Source organism: Lissotriton helveticus, chromosome 2_1 (genome assembly GCF_964261635.1).
Source record: "Lissotriton helveticus chromosome 2_1, aLisHel1.1, whole genome shotgun sequence".
Classification (NCBI taxonomy): domain Eukaryota; kingdom Metazoa; phylum Chordata; class Amphibia; order Caudata; family Salamandridae; genus Lissotriton; species Lissotriton helveticus.
In genome coordinates this window covers 538,596,808-538,616,759 of record NC_136059.1, presented here as the reverse complement: position 1 = coordinate 538,616,759, position 19,952 = coordinate 538,596,808, and the positions used below count along the sequence as shown (strand labels likewise).

At 47.5% G+C, this 19,952-nt stretch overlaps 1 protein-coding gene across 1 annotated transcript in view; it reads left to right on the top strand.

Moving 5' to 3' along the window:
* Positions 1 to 19,479, top strand: part of CMYA5 (cardiomyopathy associated 5) — a 427,063-nt gene extending 407,584 nt beyond the window's left edge. Inside the window, exon 13 of the mRNA XM_078675202.1 lies at positions 16,510 to 19,479. Within this exon, the coding sequence (XP_078531328.1) occupies positions 16,510 to 16,762 (253 nt within the window). The 3' untranslated portion in view covers positions 16,763 to 19,479. The remainder of the gene's footprint in view (positions 1 to 16,509) is intronic.
* Positions 19,480 to 19,952: the final 473 nt, after the last annotated feature.

Genomic DNA, 19,952 nt, shown 5'->3' with positions numbered 1-19,952 from the left:
TTTATTTACAAGACTTGTTTGCAACATTTACTACAAAACCCAATTTAAAATTCTTAGCTTTCAGGAGCCTGGGAGACACTGGCATCAAGCACGCAGAACTCCAATTCATCCACAACTTATTTTGCTGGTGCTTAAGGGCTTGATTAAATGTTGGTGGATAGGGAACTCCGTCGCAACGGTGAGGAAATTCCTTCACTGCCAACATTATAGTTCACTGGACCATGGGTTTGGCGCTGGTGGAATCTACTTTATCTCCACCATGGTCAAACCCCTCCGATGGAGTAAGGGCCGTCTTAGGTTTGGCTGAATGTCCGCTCAGCTAATTTAGACGGGTGGACATACAGCTGATTTTCAAAGCCCATCACCACCAGGAAAAACCTAGCAGTAAGTGCCATTGAAAAGTGTTCAGTGCCCCCTCACCATGAGAGGAAATTTCCATCGGTTGAGGACATTGTTTATTTATTTAGAAAAATAAAATCCTGCTTTGGGATTTTTTTTAAATAAAATTAAAATATAGGTTTTCTGCCCTACATGATGACAAAGCTGTACGTCAAACTTACAATGCGCTTTCTGCCAGTGATAGAACTGTCTGCTGGGCCAGCGGACATTTCTAAATTTGGAGGTTCCTCTGTCACCCTGGTGGAGAAATGGGCTGCCCGACCAAGAATTAAATCGGGCCCTAAATCTGATTAATGAGAGACACAAAGAATGTTTTGCAACTTCGTGAATAAAGAGAACATTGTATGAATTCAGAAAGGGAGGGTGAAGACTCATTAAGGAAAGTTTTTTAGTAGGGCAGTTAGTTCATCTTTTAACACAATACATATTGACACCAGAGCTCCTATTCTAAGTTGTGTACAATAAAACCACTTTGGCCAGATGAATCGTGTCTAGTAGGATTATCCCCGTTCTAGACACTAGCATTTTAGTAAATAGCTGAATGTCAATTTGGAGTAGGGGTAATTAGGCAAAGATGTGAGTTTGGCAACTGGGCTTAAGAATAACTGAAACTGTGGCGTCGTTCATGGAAGGTGTCACCATGTTACTATTGTGCTACTCCTGAGGCGGAAAGCCGGGAGTTTTGTTCTGAGCTTCATTTTAAATAATTTGTGTATTGCTGTATTTTTAAAACTGAAAACTTGCACTTGCTCTATTTTGCACTCACCCTGATCCCGCAGTGCAGCTGACAACTAGCTGACACTGCCTGTCCCCCACAACGCTGCTTTCTGGGCGCCATCGGCACGCCGAGGGAGAGTGTAGCCACGCCCACATTTGTTGGACACGCCCCCCGCTACCACATCGCATAAAGCGCGCTGAAAACGAGCGGCGCTTTACTATTGTGCTACTCCTGAGGCGGAAAGCCGGGAGTTTTGTTCTGAGCTTCATTTTAAATAATTTGTGTATTGCTGTATTTTTAAAACTGAAAACTTGCACTTGCTCTATTTTGCACTCACCCTGATCCCGCAGTGCAGCTGACAACTAGCTGACACTGCCTGTCCCCCACAACGCTGCTTTCTGGGCGCCATCGGCACGCCGAGGGAGAGTGTAGCCACGCCCACATTTGTTGACAACGCCCCCTCCAACGTCATCAGTCGCCACTATAAGCCATGTGTCAATATCGGAAGCGCAGCGGACGAGTGCATCGGGCGCGCCGGCAGCGCGGCAAGCTCGTCTGCGCTCGTCCGCGACGAGACCGCGACCAGCGCCTCCAACCCTGGCCAAATCGACTCGCGGTCCCCACGCTATACCCGAGACACACTGCTAGAATTACAAGGTTTCGCACCGGAAGGTTCGCTTTCTTTTGAGGACACTGCGTTTCCCCTAACTGACTTCTCCCGTAGGGGCCTGATCTCAGGAGGCTTATTGAATGTCCGATCATTATCTAAACACGCGACGGAGATAAGTCTCCTTATAGAATCACACTGCCTTGATGTTCTGTTTTTAACCGAGACTTGGACGCAGGACGAGTGCAATATTGATCTTGCATCCGCCTGTCCACTCAACTTTAATATCTTGCACCTCCCTAGACCTAAAGGCCGTGGGGGCGGAGTGGGTATTATATTCCGTGCCTCTTGGAAGGTTGACACTATAGACATAGACCCAGTGCCTGGGGTCGAGCTCCTTGGTCTGGCCATAAACTGCCACTGGGGAGATATTTTTACGGTCATAATTTGCTACCGGCCCCCAGGAGCCTTCTCCCTTCCGCAACAACAAGCACTACTTACAACTTTCACAAACATGGCAACGTCCCATAACAAACTAATTATTGTGGGAGATTTCAATCTCTGGCTTAATGGCAACCTTGACACAGCACTAAATAATGTTTTGGTTTCCTGTGACAGTGTGGGGCTTCACCAACTAATCCGGCAACCAACCCACTCTGCAGGTAATCGACTAGACCTTATTTTTTCGAGTGCAGGCCTAACACAAGTGGGCAACATTCTGCCTATGAGCTGGACTGACCACTCACTCATTAAAATATTCATCACTAACACCACCGCCTATAAGCCCAAAAACTGTCGGCCAGCTGAATTTACATACCGGAACTGGAAAGCTCTAGGAAAGCCCGGCTCTGCTACCCCAGTCTTTAATATAGATGACTGTGCTACCCCCACTAGCTCGGTGGAAAACAACTACAGAACCTTCAGCAGCAGGATAACATCTATCACGGACTCCATCGTTCCTTTGAAACACGGTACTTTTAAAGGGCGAAGATCCGCTCCCTGGTTTAATGATTCTCTGAAAATCCTCAAGGTGGCGTGTAAGCAGGCAGAGAGGAAGTGGAGACACGGCTACTGTGACACTAATAAAACCCTTTGGAAAAACAAACTTATCGAATATAAAGCGGCCATTAGAGTGAGCAAATCGGCCTATTACTGCTCCACTATCGTCAATGCAGCTAACAGCTCTAAAAACATATTTCAGATCTTAGAGAATCTCATACATCCGGACTGTACGAAGAAAACTATTCCTCCATCCCAGACGCTCTGTGATAACCTCGCAGAGTTCTTTCTGGACAAAATCATGACAATCATCAATAACCTGCGACTCTCTCTACCCCAATACCCGTCTACCTCTCATGCAACCAGCCCCACAAACTACACCCCCAGTCCGGTCGGCTCGATCAGGGACAGTCTTCTGGCTCTCCCCCAGATTCCTGAAGCAGATTTTGAAAGACTGGCACTGAGCATCACCTCTGGGTCCCCTCTCGACCCACTGCCCCCAAAAATCTGGAAGGCTTACGGGCACGAGCTATTCCACAATCTGCGGAGGATTTGTAACCAATCTCTCCGTAGTGGAGTAGTTCCAAACCCTTGGAAGCAAGCGTTAATCACCCCGCTTTTGAAAAAACCATCCCTGAATCCAGAATGCCTTTCTAATTTTCGTCCCATATCGCTTCTGCCCTTTCCGGCGAAAGTGGTGGAGCGATGGGTCAGCACCTGCCTGTCATCTCACCTCGAGCAGAACCACGTTCTGGACGACTTCCAATTTGGATTTCGTCCAGTCCATGGCACTGAAACAGCTGTACTTACGGCCATGGAAGAACTCCGAGTGCGTGCAGACAGGGGCCAGGCGGTGGCCTTGATCCTGTTGGACCTGTCTGCCGCATTCGATACCGTAAACCACGTGATCCTGCTAGAGAGGCTGAGAGCGGCTGGGGTTGATGGCTCAGCCCTGCTTTGGTTCCACTCTTTTCTCAGCGACAGGAAACAGGCTGTATCCCTTCCCCCTTATCAATCTGCCTTCTCCCTAGCCCCAGGGTTCCTCTATCAGTCCGATTCTCTTCAATGTTTACTTACTACCACTGGTCTCTCTTATTAAATCACATAACATGACCACAGTAAACTACGCAGACGATACCCAGCTTATTGTTTCCTGGGAGGGCGAAGACTCTATTACTTTAGAAGCATTCCACGACTGCCTGAGAGATACTGCTGGCTGGTTACACCATAACTCCCTTCAATTTAATTCCTCGAAAACCGAGGTCCTGTTCTACCCAGCCAGCCGCGTACCTCGCCCTCTGCCTGCTGATTTCTGGCTTCCGGAAAACCCGGACAACCCGCCACCTGTGGCCAGTGTTCGGAATTTGGGCGTCATGCTGAATAATAAGCTGAGCATGGAAACACAGGTTTCAAGAACAGTTGCCACCTGCTCTGCCCTTATGCGATCACTTCGTAAAATCCTGCCACTACTGACATTATCCGCTAGAGCACAGATAGTCAGGTGTACCATCCTTAGTCGCATTGACTATTGCAATGCTCTCCTGCTTGACTCCCCCTTGGTACTGCTGGACCGACTCCAACGCGTCCAATCAGCAGCAGCCAAACTGGCACTTGGATGGACCAGGAGATCCTCAACCACTGCTGCTCTAGCCGAGCTGCACTGGCTTCCCTTGAAGCAGCGTATTGCCTTCAAGTCTCTCTGCCTGGTCTTTAAGGCCTTACATGGGCTAGGACCTATCCCTTTACAACGGATGTTCACCTGGTACACACCAACCAGAGCTCTTCGATCCGCTACCGCTCGACTTGTAATAGTGCCCAGATTCAAGAGAGCCAGGATCGGGGGAAGATCATTCCGAGTGGCGGCTGCAAAGCTTTGGAACAGTCTGCCTGCTGACATTCGCTATACTTCACAGCTCCTTCCTTTTCGAAAACTAATAAAGACTTGGCTGTTTCCCTAGATTCCCCCCCACCATTATTTAACATTCTCCCACTGTCTCCTTCTCAGGAGTAAGCTACCCTAGCGCCAGGATGCCTGCCAGGCGACAGTTGCGCTCTATAAATGTTTTAAATAAATAAATAAATAAATTTTCACCTCTGCAAATCGATTAAAGAGACCTTTTAATGTATGGATCATGCACATGTATCTAACAATTTGGCATTCTTGCCCAAGTCAAGATATCAAAGATGACTAGTTAACTGGTATATCTTTGTGAGTACCCATAACAAGGAAGTACCAGTCCAGATCCAATATGTGACCTCTCTTTCTCCTATAAGCTACCAGTCAGATACCATGCAGTAGATGTGTGCTCCTTGAGCAACCATGTTACCTTTTTAAAACTTAACTGACTGAAATATGTTGCTTCCACAACCATGACACGTGCAGAATGATCACATAATAATATAAGGAGAATTTCGGCAGACCACTGGTAAATGTAAGTCTGGACAAAAGTACTCATAAGGGTTTCTCTCTGTACACCTTCAATTCCTTCAAGTCTGCTTCCAGCTTCTGAGTCTCCTTAAGTTGAACTCTGAGGAGATGTACTAAATAGGCAATGCATTTTCCTCGTGCCACTGATGTTAGAGCATCCAAGATCCCCAATGGTCACCCCCTCACACCTCGCACACTCCTCGTGAGTGAGCCCAGGCTGCCCCCCGTTCCCGCCAAGTGCCGCCGCCACCGCTCGCAGCTGGGTCCTGTGACCCTGTGTCTCCGCTGTTGGCGCTCGTGACCCTGTGACTCCGCTGTTGGCGCTCTTACCCCACCTGCGCCGCGTCTGTGTTTAAGTATCCGACTGTTTCTCTTCCCCCCGTGTGTTCTCTGCTCCCTTGCATTTTTAGTCCCCGTGTTGTTTCACTCGTTCCTCTGTAAACTCCGTTGCTTTGACCCCCTGTGTAGCTTCTGCTCCCTGTTTTATTTTGTGTTTCCCCCGTTTTTGTATTATTATTGTACCCCTGTGACTTGGCCCCTGCCGCGCTTCCCGCCACCTCCCCGCCGCTGCCCCCTGCGGCCCCGCCCCTCCCCTCGTCAGCCCTTCCCATTCGCCGCCCCGCTCCCGCCTCCCAGCTGCCCCTCCCTCGCTCCGCCCCCCCACTCTCCACATATGGAAGAGCGGTCAACGCGCAGCGTGCACGCGCAGCGGGCGCGCCGATTGTGCGTTGAAGGCGCGCCAAAGGTAAGCCCGTCTGCACCCGTCCGCGCCTGGACCGCGCCCAGTGCCAGGACCCCTGGCCCCTGCAGACCCCAGCCCACCCGCCGGACGTACGACGCCGCCACCCTCAACGCACTCAACGCCGGCCGAACCCCTGGATGCTACCGAGCCACCCCGAGACGCACCCACGGACCCTTCATCTGCCAGGCCTGCAAGTTCTCCTGCACCCGGACCTGCACTGCACCAGCACCCACCAAGCCGAACTCCAGCAGCAGCCACCTGAAGTGCATCCTGCTCAACACCCGCTCCGTCCACAGACACGCCGTCGAGCTCTGGAACCTGCTCGACACCACAGCCCCAGACGTCGCCTTCCTCACGGAAACCTGGATGAACGCCTCCTCAGCACCCGACATCGCCATCGCCATCCCGGACGGCTACAAGATCATCCGGAGTATCCGCGTCAACCAGACAGGAGGAGGCATCGCCATCATTCACAGGAACACCATCCGAATCACGACCAACACCGACGACACCATCGCACCCGCCGAACACCTGCCCTTCCAGATCCACGTCAACCCCAAGACCACCCTCAGAGGCACCCTCATCTACAGACCCCCGGGACCACGCACACAATTCAGCGAAGACATCGCCGACTTCATCAGCCCGCTCGCCCTCCCCTCAGCCGACTACATCCTCCTCGGGGACCTCAACTTCCACCTGGAGAACAACGACGACCGCAACACCACCACCGTGCTGGAAAACCTCGCAAACCTGGGACTCAAGCAACTGGTGACCACCCCCACCCACCTCGCCGGACACACACTCGACGCCGTCTTCTCCTCCAGCAAGGACATCGCCTTCAGCCACGCCACAGGACTCCACTGGACGGACCACAGCTGCGTCCACTTCACCTTCAGAAGAACGACGACCCACCACCACCAGCAACAGGTTGCTCGAAGAAGCTGGAACAAGATCACAGCCGACCAGCTCGCCACTTCCCTGAGTCAGCACCCTCCCGCCAGCTCAGCGAACCCCAGCCAGGCCGCCGACAACCTCACGAAGTGGATCAGCAACTGCGCGGACGAACTCGCCCCTCTGAGGACCCCGCCCAGCAGACCCGGCAGCAAGAAAGCCCCATGGTTCACCGACGAACTCAAGAGCTCCAAGAAGAACTGCCGAGCCCTCGAGAAAGTCTGGAGAAGGGAACCTACACCGGACAACATGACCACCCTCAAGCTTGCCACCCGGAAGCACCACCAACTGATCCGCGCCACCAAGAAAACTGCATTCAAGGACCGACTGGACAACAACGCACACAACTGCAAGGAACTCTTCAACTTCGTGAAAGAGCTCTCCAACCCCAACGCCGGAAACAACGACATCACCCCATCGCAAGACCTCTGCAACTCCCTCGCCTCCTACTTCCACAACAAGATCGCGGACATACACAACAGCTTCAGCAGTCAACCATCGCACACAACGACCGCAGCAACGCCACCCACCACCACCCTCCGCGCCTGGACTCCGATCAGCACCGATGACACCGTCCGCATGATGAACTCCATCCACTCCGGATCTCCGACCGACCCCTGCCCTCACCACGTCTTCAACAAGGCCGACGCTGTCATCGCACCCCACCTGCGGGACATCATCAACACCTCCTTCGACACCGCCACCTTCCCGGAGAGCTGGAAGCACGCCGAACTCAGCGCTCTACTTAAGAAACCAACAGCGGACCCCACCGAACTCAAGAACTACCGCCCCATCTCGCTCCTCCCGTTTCCAGCCAAAGTCATCGAGAAGACCGTCAACAAACAGCTGGCCGCCTTCCTCGAGACAAATGGATCCCTCGACCCCTCACAGTCTGGCTTCCGAGCCAACCACAGCACCGAGACCGCCCTGATCGCTGCCACCGATGACATCCGAGCCCTGATGGACAACGGAGAAACAGCGGCCCTCATCCTCCTAGACCTCTCCGCGGCATTCAACACTGTCTGCCACCGCACCCTAGTGCAGCGCCTCAGCAACGTCGGAATTCAGGAGAAGGCACTGGAATGGATCGTCTCCTTCCTCGACGGAAGAACACAGAGAGTCCGCCTACCACCGTACAAGTCAGAGGCCACCGAAGTCATCTGCGGCGTCCCTCAAGGATCCTCGCTGAGCCCCACCCTCTTCAACGTCTACATGAGCCCCCTCGCGCCCATCGCACGCCAACACAACCTGAACATCATCTCCTACGCCGATGACACCCAGCTGATCCTCTCACTGACCAACGACCCCGCCGCTTCCAGAGCCAACCTTCACGAAGGGATGAAAGATGTAGCCGATTGGATGACGACCAGCCGCCTGAAACTGAACTCAGACAAGACGGAAGTCCTCATCCTGGGCTCCTCGCCCTCCGCCTGGGACGACTCCTGGTGGCCCCCCGCCCTGGGCACCGCACCCACACCGACAGACTTCGCACGCAACCTGGGCTTCATCCTGGACTCCTCCCTCTCCATGACCAGACAAGTCAACGCCGTCTCCTCGTCATGCTTCAACATCCTGCGCATGCTACGAAAGATCTTCCGGTGGATCCCCACCGAGACCAGGAAGACGGTCACCCAGGCCCTCGTCACCAGCCGACTGGACTACGGCAACGCCCTCTACGCCGGAACCACCGCCAAGCTCCAGAAGAGACTCCAGCGGATCCAGAACGCCTCAGCCAGACTCATCCTCGACATCCCCCGACGCAGCCACATCTCCGGACATCTGAGAGACCTGCACTGGCTCCCCGTCAACAAGAGAATCACCTTCCGTCTCCTCACCCACGCACACAAAGCCCTACACGACCAAGGCCCGAGCTACCTCAACAACCGCATCAACTTCTAAGCTCCCAAACGCCACCTCCGATCAGCCAGTCACGCCCTCGCCGCCGTCCCCCGCATCCGAAGATCGACAACAGGAGGAAGGTCCTTCTCCCACCTGGCCGCCAAGACCTGGAACTCCCTCCCGACCGACCTGCGCCTGACCCAAGACCACCTCTCCTTCAGGAAGAAGCTCAAGACCTGGCTGTTCGAGCATTAGCAGCACCCCCCCCCCCCCCAAGCGCCTTGAGACCCTCCGGGTAAGTAGTGCGCTATATAAATGTCCATGATTGATTGATTGATTGATTATCCAAACCCTCAGATAGGGTAGAGTGTCCGTTAATCTATTTCCCAATTCCTTCCCTAAGGCCTTGGTGACTCAGCATTATCAGATGTACTCCATGCCCATGGTCAGGATTAGTGATGTGAGGGCATAGTCAGATGTTGCCATCACTTTGATCGCCACCTCTTCAGCTAGAGTGTAAAGGGTGCTACTCATCAGTATATATTCTCTGCAAGGCTAGATTCCATTGACATGGACATTAACTTCTGAAGGGTGCCCTTGAGTTCCTTTCAGAAGCTCCTGTGAAGTCCTTCCTGTCATTAGATCTATCCCATAGTAACTTGAAATCCTCTCTTAGAACAATGTCTCCGCCTGCAGTGTCAGAAAGTAAGAACGTTTTGCAGAAACCTCTGTGCCACATTCGAAGTGTATATTCTTGCTATGGTCACAGGGCGCTCAGCCCATCACCCCATAGTATCAGGAACCTTCCTTCCTTATCTGATTTTGAACCCTCAACCTTTAAAGGAAGCCTGTTTAAAAAAAAAAAGTTACCCTATTGTGTTTGGTGTGTAAACTGCCCAGGGAGAGCCTTGTTTTTCATCTGTCTTTGATCACCCCTCTTCAAGTACATTTCTTGTAAACATATGTCATTGCGTTGGGATGCTGGTAAAGATCTCAAACTGTCCTGTCCTCACCGGTGCATTGAAGCCCTTAGCATTCAAATAGAATTGTTTTACCATTGGTCAGCCTAGAATGTCAGTCTTCCAACCATTTCTTAGAAGTAAGGATTCATCAGTGCGCCCCACCTCAAATATGGCATCAGAAAAGCAATATCCCACCTCAGTCTTTCCTTTGTTCCCCAAGTCCTCCCCTTTGAACTAGAATGCCTATTGGCTCCCCTCCAACATAAGTATGTACTCAGCTAGTAACCAAATATGTATAAACCCTTGAAATTCCCAGCACAACACACTTTAAAGGAGTGGAAATGCCCTCCGTCCCATGGGGCAACCAGCCATATGGTAGTGCCCCACCCACTCAACCATTACCATCTTGTTACCCCACTCTCCAGGCTATTTAAAAAAATAAAAAGCCCACCTCAGGGTCAACATCTCTCCTCTCTAGCTTCCACTTGGTAGAGCTTTATCCTAAGGTGTCCATGTCTGTGTCCTTTTCCCTCATGTCTATGCCAGAACATCAGGTTATGCGCAGACCAGCTGGGTTTCCGCAGAACATTCCGGTCTCCCTAGGCCCTTCAGTCCCATCATCTGTTCCAGGAGTGACTGTTCATTATGTGGTCTCCTAATACCATTGTGATTTCCTCTCCCTCTCTGAGGGTTGTTCCACTGTAGGGGAATAGTCAAGCTAACGCCCTGACACAGGTATCTGAAATACAGGTCCTTTGCCAGATGTGTTCTCCTCTGACATGTCAATCCCCTGTATTTTCTGTCCTTGAGGTGATACATCATGCTTCCTTGTCATAGGTTGCCCTGAATGCTTAGATTCACATGAAGCAGATGTTTTTAGACCTAATTCTCTGTGATTGGGCTAAAGGTTGAATGTCACTGCAGAGGGCACTGGGAGATGTCTTGGATATATGGGAGGAGGAATTGTGGAAGGGGATATCCCCATTTTGCCTTTTGGCTTAGAGCACAGCTTCTTCATCAGAATAGTAGTGACATTTGGGGAATATGTCACATGGTCTCTGGGAGTTTTGTTTGCATCTTGGGCAGACTCTCTGCCCTCCATCTAGCCATGCCTCGTCATGGCCGATTCCCAACAGCGAGGAAAACAGCCACCCCACAACCATGGACAACTCTGAAACTTCTGCTCCTCCTCCAGACCTTTGATCTGCAGGTTTTCCATGTGAGACCTGTTTTCCAGATCTTTAGTAGGTCCACCTCCAGCTTGGCTTCCCCATTTGTAAGTTGAAGGTCACCACTGAGTCTACTCTGCCCTTGACATCCAGCACCCTAAATCCCAGGGAGTCCATGACTTGATGGGTCTCTACAGGCCTGCAGGTACGATGTAACTGCAAGTCATACATTCAAGGTCATTTTTTAGTTCTGTACTTAGCTTGTGCTTAAAGAATCTGGGGCTCTTAAAGAGAGCCATGTTGTGCATAGATGATCATGTTCCTGCTGCCTTCAGCCCTTGGTGCTCCCATTTCCACATTGAGCACCTATTGTGGGTTCAAAGTACAGCAATGGATCCTTTTGGGTACTCCTTTTAGAATGCATTAATCTCTAGCTAGAACGCTGGGCCAGCAGTCCCTGATATTCAAAGTACTAAACTCTTACCATGGATTGAGCCTCTGGGGGCCACAGTTCTCCTATTACAGATCTCACATCTCAGAGCCTCCCTTTCGGTCCATGGATCCAGGAGTGGTTCTCTTTTTGGATACCCTGAATTTGACGTTTAGAGCTGATGATGCATTTCCCTCCAGAGGCATTGCTCCTTTCTGTGGATCCTTGCTGCTGCGTCTCTATGGGGTAACTTCAGTGTTCATCAGCATGGTACCCCCTCTGCAGACTGTCATCTGCTCTAAGACAGCACTCTGTCAGTTCTTTTTCCTTGACACTGCCTGCTAAACCCTAAACCTTACAACAGGCCTGCATGTTACACAACGGCCCACGCCTGGCCCCACTGTCTCCCCCCTTATCAAGTAAGAAGCCATAGCGTCCATGCTCCCAGAGCAATCTGGCACCCAGTTACAATGATCCCTCCAGGCTCACCCATGGTGAGGCTTTACTCCGTGCGGCCTACCACAATCCAGCAGTCACTGCCAACTCATATGCGGGCTGCAGTCGGGCTGTGGCTCTTTAGTCCTACTGATGGTTCCTCAGAGTGGGCTGCCTTGTCTGCTCTCCTTCCATTCGATGGGCCTGCAATATTACATTTTGGATGGCCTGCATAAGTAAGGGTTTATGGTGGCAGTCAGAAGGTTTCGTACAGAGCCAGGAATGGCCGCTTCCACTGAGGCTGCCATCTTTGTGACATCCTCTCCTCGCCTGCTTTTTAGGTTTCGGCTACCGTCCCACTGCGTAAGCAGTGGGTGGGCGGAGCCGAAATCTTTTGTTAGTAGTAGGGGGCCTGAACACGCCCCTCTTCTCCATTGGCTGGCCTCGTAAATGCAGGCCAGCCATTGGAGGAGAGGAGCGTCACTGAGTTCAGGGCCCGCCTTGACGCGATTCGGGGGCGTTTCCGTGTCTTTTTTTAAGTCACGCCCTCTCCTCTTCCCATTGGCTGGAATTTTACCTTCCAGCCAATGGGAAGGGGAGAGCACGCAAACACGCCCCCGAATCGCGAAATGACCTGTTGCTCTGTTCCAGACTTGCCTCCCGCTGTCCGTGTCCGCCCCCCCTCCCGCTGTTGATGACTGTACCGTGAGTTATGTTGCATTTGGGTCTGAGCAAGTAACCAGTACACCAAGCTTATGCACAGTAATAGTGAAAATGGTTCTGGGTCCATTTTGAAAACAGTAGTAACGGTAACAAATTTCAGGCGTGCACAATGAAGTGGAGCAGGTGGGCGTGTTTTCTCGTAGTCGCCGTTCCATCAAATTGCCGTTGCTGTTATGTACTTTGGCTCGTGAGCTCTGTTTCCCGCCCCCTCCCCCCTCCCCTCCCGCTGTCCGTTCCGCCCCCCTCCCCGTGTGCCCGTTCCCGCCCCCCCTCCCCTTTCACTCTCCGTTGCTGTTATGTACTTTGGCTCGTGAGCTCTGTTTCCCCCCCCCTCCCCTCCCGCTGTCCGTTCCGCCCCCCTCCCCGTGTGTCCGTTCCCGTCCCCCCTCCCCTTTCACTCCTCGTTGCTTGTTTTTCTTCTTACTACTTTACTCTCTTAGTAGTAGGTGTGATTGTGTATTTACTTTTGTCACGAGTTGTTCATAAGACCGTATGTGTCAACGTCTGCGCTGTTGGGAAACATGGTGCAAATACGGAGATACATTAATATGTAGTTATTTATCTCTGTAGTACCTAATCTATGTGAAATAGGTGCGGCTTCTAAGCAGTTCAGAAGTTCGAATGGAAAGCGCGCAGATAGGTGCTTACCTAAAAGTAGGTTGAAAGCGATCGCGGGGAAACGCTGATCGTTTTTCCTATCTGGTGGATGGACGGAGAATAGGACTGTGGTTGTCAGACTGGGCACTGCATAGAAGACATGGTGCAAAAAACGGGGATAAATTAATATGTAATTAGTTATCTCCGTAATACCTAATCTATGTCAAATACGGGCGACTTCTAAGCAATTCAGAGAGTCGAATGGGAAGCGCGCAGATAGGTGCTTACCTAGAGATAGGTTGAAAGCGATGGCTGGAAAACGCTGGTTGGATAAATTTAACAGGCGGGAAGGAGCTCTGGGTGTACAAGTTTGCAGAGGCGCATTATCTTTATAGTCTCAAACTATGGTTTATTTCCTCGTCCTGTGAGTGCTGGCCGTTCCCGCCGCCCCCCCCCCCCGAGGTAGAACTTGTTTGTGTCACTCTGGTTCCCTCGGCCTTTAGATTCACATTAAACATTCAGTTAAGATTCGCGCATTTGTCTGATAAAAAAAAAATTGTCATAAAGAATGGGATGAATTCGTTCTATGCCCCTTGACGCAGGTTGAGTCAAAAACCGAGAGACCCTCGGTCTTTGTTCAATAATTACCAGACACCTTTGTTCCATTTGTTTACAGCTCGGACTTTCATCATCCTCAAAACAGCATTCTGGGAGTTGTAGTCTAGCCACGCTGAAAGAATCAAGTGGATTGACTGAAAGCAAGGATTTGTAAAAACACATGGCTTAAGTGGTTTGGTTTAATGATATAGATTTTCCTTGTATCATTGAAGACTAACGAGTAGTTTTGAGTAGATTTTAGTTCCAGGGTTTTGCGCTGCAGAAAAATGTATAATGTACACCTCGAGTACTTTATTTGGGCATCAGCAGAAAATGTGAAGAAGTCTCTGGTGATTCTGAATATTTAAGGTCCGTGGCTTAAAACTTATGTATTCCATGTACATTTTTTTTGCTATCCTTAATAGTTAATAATCTGCTGAACGTAGAGCAGTCCTTGATTCAGCCCCTTGCTCCTGACTGAATATTTTTCTGGCCATATGCCACTTCACTGCTTCTGATTATTTGCATTTCCCCTCTATTGTGTTTGTCCTGCCCAAGGAGTATTTTAATGGGATGGCATGCACTTTCCCACTAATGATGTCAGAGCTTGCATTGCAGACCAGGTCCTACTTTCTCACCGACTCTCTGAACGGCACACACAGCTGCTTCTGCCAGACTTAATTTTAAAAAGATTTGGTTTATTATTCCAAGATGGCTGCCTGCAAGTGTGCATGCATGGCAGCAGGCATCCCTGAAAAGTGTTTCTATAAATATAACTAAATTGACAGCTGCTGCAGATGGGCCTGCATTAACGATTGCCATCTTGGTAAAAAAAAAGCATTGGCAAAACCGGTAGATATCACTGGCGAGGTGTATTGCTTTTCACAGTACTTATGTTACGAGTACCATCATAAATATATAACAAAAAACGCCCGAATTTACAGTGAAAAAATAAGCTGAACTCAATAAGTTAATCACACTGGGTCCAATGTCTGTGGCAGCATGTCTATTTTTGTTCAGCTCGCTTTTTACTTGCCTCTGATAAATTGCTTTTGTGGATTTGTTTATCTGCGTGAGGTGTATTTTTTTCCTTCACGGATTATTTCCGAAGGATCGGTGCACTTCTTTGCAGCATGGCATGTGTTTGAGATAATTAAATCGGTGTCGCTATCACTAGTACACTAGTATGCAAATGCAGTGTAATAAGAATGAGGTTACAGGACAGGTGAGTGAGAGGTCCATTGCCCCCCCCCCCCCCCCCCCCACAATGGAGTCTTTTAAATACTCCACGGAGTCCTACTGGGTTACGTTACCTTGCTTAGGGCTCTTGCACTATTATTATGCCTCTGGATGGCTGTATGTGTGTGAATATGCATGGCTATGTATCCAGCAAGGAGACTAATCATGCTGGGAGCTCAGACAGTATATAGGGTATTTCTCTGAATGCATGTGTGTGTTGTGCAAGATGAATGTGTGGCTGTTGTGGGTATGTTTGCGCCTGAAGAATGTGTGCAATAAACTCCAGAACACACCGGCACGGAAGGTTACACACCAGGAGGGCACAGGGGAAACGCTGGAATCCAGACCACGGAGTAAACGCTAGAATCCATAATTCGGAACATAACCAGATATATATATATATATATATATATATATATATATATATATATATATATATATCTGAACAGAGAGGTGCAGACTCCGGAAGAAACTAAGCACTGAGTTTTTTTTATTTAGTGCATTTTTATATAGCGCGGACATTACCCAAAGGTGTCAGAGCGCTGTACTATAGGACCAGTTACTTTAAATGAGAAACGGGTTACTCAATAGAACGTTTCAAAAAATAAACAGGAGACTAAAAAAGGTAGGGTACTCGCAGTGTGTGGGGGGGCTCGCAGTGTGTGGGGGAGGCTCGCAGTGTCTGGGGGGGCTCTGTGTGGGCGTGGGGGGGCTCTGTGTGGGTGTGTGTGTGGGGGGCTCTGTGTGGGCGTGGGGGGGCTCTGTGTGTGTGTGGGGGGGGCTCTGTGTGGGGGGGCTCTCTGTGTGTGTGTGGCATTTGCGAGAGATTAAGCTATTGACATTGTAAATGACAATGCCATTTATTTATCTGTTTTCAAAACCAACACATAAATAAAAATTTTGTCATTTACAATGCCAATAGCTCTAACTTTTGCAAAGGCGAAACCGTTGCATTGTAAATGCTTGTTAACAAGTGTCTTCCCTTCTTTCATGATGATTTACATCAATGTATCATCTGCAACGTTAAGTGTTATATCTTGAATGCATTTATTCTGAGAACGAGGCAGATATTCACAGGCCTAATTATGTATTGGGGGCTAGGAGACTACAAGGTCATCAAGTCAAACATTTCATAAGTTGAATCTAAAGAGGTCTGGAGATTAGTACATCTATTTAACTAAACCGTTCTACAGAATATGATGATAAAAGTTAGAGATTGCATCCTACAGAAATCAGTATGTATCCCACTATTTCAGTGAAGGTTTATTATGGCTACTAACTTAAACAAGTCACAAATGTAATCAACTCTGAAGCCTTTTATTAGCATTACTAACTAAAATCCCTTGTTTTAGGAGACTGTGGTTTCAACAGACTGTCATCTCTGGGCCTTACGATAGCAGCCAAACATTACACAAGGGAGGAGTTTCTTGTTGGTGTTTTTCTCAGACTTTACTCTTGTAAGCTTGCTACGGATCTTATAAACCTTAGAAAAAACGTTAGAATGTCCTTAGCAGAAGGACCTATCAGAGATTGGATCGTGGTCATGCATGTAATTTGTGTGTGTGTGTGGTTCTTTTTTTTTAAATGAATTTCAGGTATCATTGACGTCTAACTCTTTATGATTTTGTCTCAGTGGATATCAGTTAATCTGTCATTCTGGTTTGTCTTGTTCAGTTTCTGTTACAGGTTCCTTCATAATGAGACCATAAATGACATCCACTTGACAGAGCACCCGGTCCGGATTGGTGTTCTTCTTGACTACAATTCTGGTAGACTGTTGTTCTTCAATGTGTTGAGGAGGCAGTTGCTCTTCACCATCAGACACAGGTTCACAGAGGCCTCCCATCCAGCCTTTGCTCTGGAGGCAGCTGGAGAGATGCACCTGCACACAGGAATTGAACTTCCAGACTTTGCAAAACTCAGCTAACCAACTCCCAGGTCTTATTTGCCAGAAGGCATATGTTTCACTGAGAGAGGTTTCAATGACACCTCAACTCAGCATTCCTCAGGAGAAAGGAATGCTTGAGGTTCATGGGCTTAGAAAAGAAAGTTAAGCTCAGATTTTGTTCAATCTGTTACAATGCTGCATTTGTTTTGTAATATTTTCTTGTAGTGAACACCTCCCATTGTAGAAATTAATGCATTTGGTTAGAGGGGAAAATATATTGGATTGCTACTTCAATTAAATATTCCCCGTGATTCATAAGGTAAGGTTCTCTGATTAAAAAATCAAAATGATTCTTCCAAACTGGTTACTTTTTTAGCAGTTTTTAAATTTGACTCCCGTATGCTTCTTGCAGTTTTGTTCATCAAAGTCTCTAATTAACTAATTTAAAACCTAGATAACATTCACGATAGGCTTTGTTTATTGTATTGTCTTGTAGACTGCACTAAGTCTAATGCTAATGCTCTGTCATATTAATACAAATGACTGGCTATTGGTGGTCCTGGGTACTTTTTGTCTTTAAATATTTATTTTGAATTCTTGCACCAGGTCAAATCACTGAAGTCTCGTAGGGATTGGTATACTAAGGTTAAATATAAGCTGCAGAATATAGCCATTATTTTTTGCTTAATTCTCCATACTTGACTATGTACAGTGGTGTAATTAAGTTGGGAATAATAAAATGTGTTTTTCCTGTTCTATTGGTCAGGTCGGAAACCATGTCTTCAGCTATGCACTAGACCAAACTGGTTTGGGATACTGGGATTACTTACATTATATTTGTATTCAACGTTACAGTTTTTGTATGTTGGGGCCAGTGATTGGAGCTGTGTGTTGGGTAAAACCAAACGTTCTTCTTTAGCTATAGCTTTCAAAGACAGTTCTGAAGAACAGTTTATTAATGAATCTAATGGTAATAGCATTGCCATAGTACTTAGGACAATTACTTCTATACAGCAGCAAATATATTTAACTGCCCGTCGGAATATTTTGTGCCTGGTGGCACCCCCAGGTGCAGAGCAGAAAAATCTTTGTGCCACTTGAGAAATGGGGCTTCTCTGAGCACCTGTTTTACAAAAATAAAAATTAGTTCATCGATGCATCATAGACTTGCTTGCCTAGATTTTACACATTTTCTGACACACCCAATATCAAAAGGAAGACTTTCAGAATTATACAACAATCGTACATTTCTAAGTATATGCCCATTGCTCCCAGTCCTACTCCTGAGCAGTGTTCACACTGCAAACAATCTGCATGTTTAGGCTTAGGAATAAGGTGCAGTTTAACTTTTTATAATTATTTTTCGACCTATGAAAAATATATTTCAGAGTGGAGAAATCCATTTTCACACTCATTTACTACAGTTACAACTGCAAAAAATCCAAATTGTTTGCGGTTGTAAGGCCACCCCTGCCTAATTGACCATCCAAATTGTGCAAATCATTTGTGGGTATAGTTGATAATTTTTGCCCAAAAACGTAATCTCACTGTCTCTGCTCCCCCGATGGCTAGAGGCTCTGAAGACAGACATTTGAAGACCCTTAGCCCACTGGTCATAATTACAATTCCTGACAACTCCTTAATCATGCTAACTATTATTGATTTTTTCTCATCAGAGTTGCAGAAGTAACTGAACATCTCTGTTTACATTTTCAGTTGAATATCTTAGTTTCGTAGTTAGCTGAAACAAACGGTCTCGTGCAAATGTGCAAAACATACTGTATTTTTATATATGCCCTCTCTAATGTCATTATACAACATAAATGAATCTAGCAGCTGCATAGTGGCAGGCATGATGTAAGGTAAGCGGGCCCCGGAATTACTTTTTAGTAAATGTATTGGGACCGCGACCACCCTAGTCTGCAACCTCTGCCTACTTGCTAGTTGGGAAATGCAGAACGTCAACAAGAAATGGTTTCCATTGTGCCATGGACAACTCAAGCTTTGTTCTCTTTGTCTACGGTGTCTCTTAGGTACTTTTTTACAAAATTATTCTATATGTTGGTACTGACAATCTTTACTTCTGTGTGTTACCATATATGTCAGTAGTCTGCGAGCACTCGGTTTTCTGGTGGATAGATTGGCTACTGATGATTTTGGGTTCAAAAGAGCAGTTTTGCAAATAGTTTTCCGGTCACCAAAGAGCACTGTTATGGAGGTCATTAACAGAGGAACTGGATATAGACTCCAGGTAGGAGGATGGTTCTATACTTTGGACCAGTTAATTTGTTAAAAAAAGAAATTAAAAAAAGATATAGAAACTTATGACAAAGGTAACCCACTATTTCAATTGACTGATTGCGAAAAGAAGAGGAGTCATTCTATTAAACATGATATCCTGGTGTTTACTTCTCTTCACATAACATGGTTACTAATCTCAAATTGGAAAAGAAAGTTCTTCTTTTTGTTTGAAAGAACCTAATATCACAGTGTCTTACTTCATTTTCAAAGTATATGTTAATTCAGTCAACATTCCTCATTATGTAACAACCTATTGATCTAAAAAAATGTGGCAATGTATTGAATATCCTCAGTTGAGAATAAAAAATGGAACTTGTAACAAGGAGCCAGCAAGTCCGCGACAAAGGCAAGACCGTTTATCTTCTTGTTTGACCTCAAATATTGTAACATACTGTGGACCTGAAAAAGCAGTTTCTTGGTGTTTGCTTGGATGGAATAAACAGATGTAAAACATGCGCAGCCTGTATCCATCATTTATAATTTTTAATATTGCTTTCAGTACACATATGAAGGCTCTGGTTTTTGGGACCTATGAACAGGCTTTCATAAACTTATTTTCCCTGAATGCATTTAACATTATGTACATTAATTTCAATTTGATGAATGGATTAACATATATTGTTTTTGTACTGTAAATTGTGTTGCTCAGGATCAATCTATTCTTACAATAGGTAACTTTTTCTCCTGTCATAAAAAATCTCTATTAAGTTCCAAGTATTCTATCACCTACTATCTGTTTATGTGCCTCCTGATCCTAATCGTGTTAATGTCTGATTCTTATTTAATGTGGTCCTTAACTTTCAATTCCTGTGTGTGCAAAGAAAACTCATCTCACACTTCAGCCGAGTCTAACGGGCCTATAGACAAACAATAATCACAGAGATTGCAGCAAGGGGATCCCCCATTTATCAACAATGCAACTTGGCTC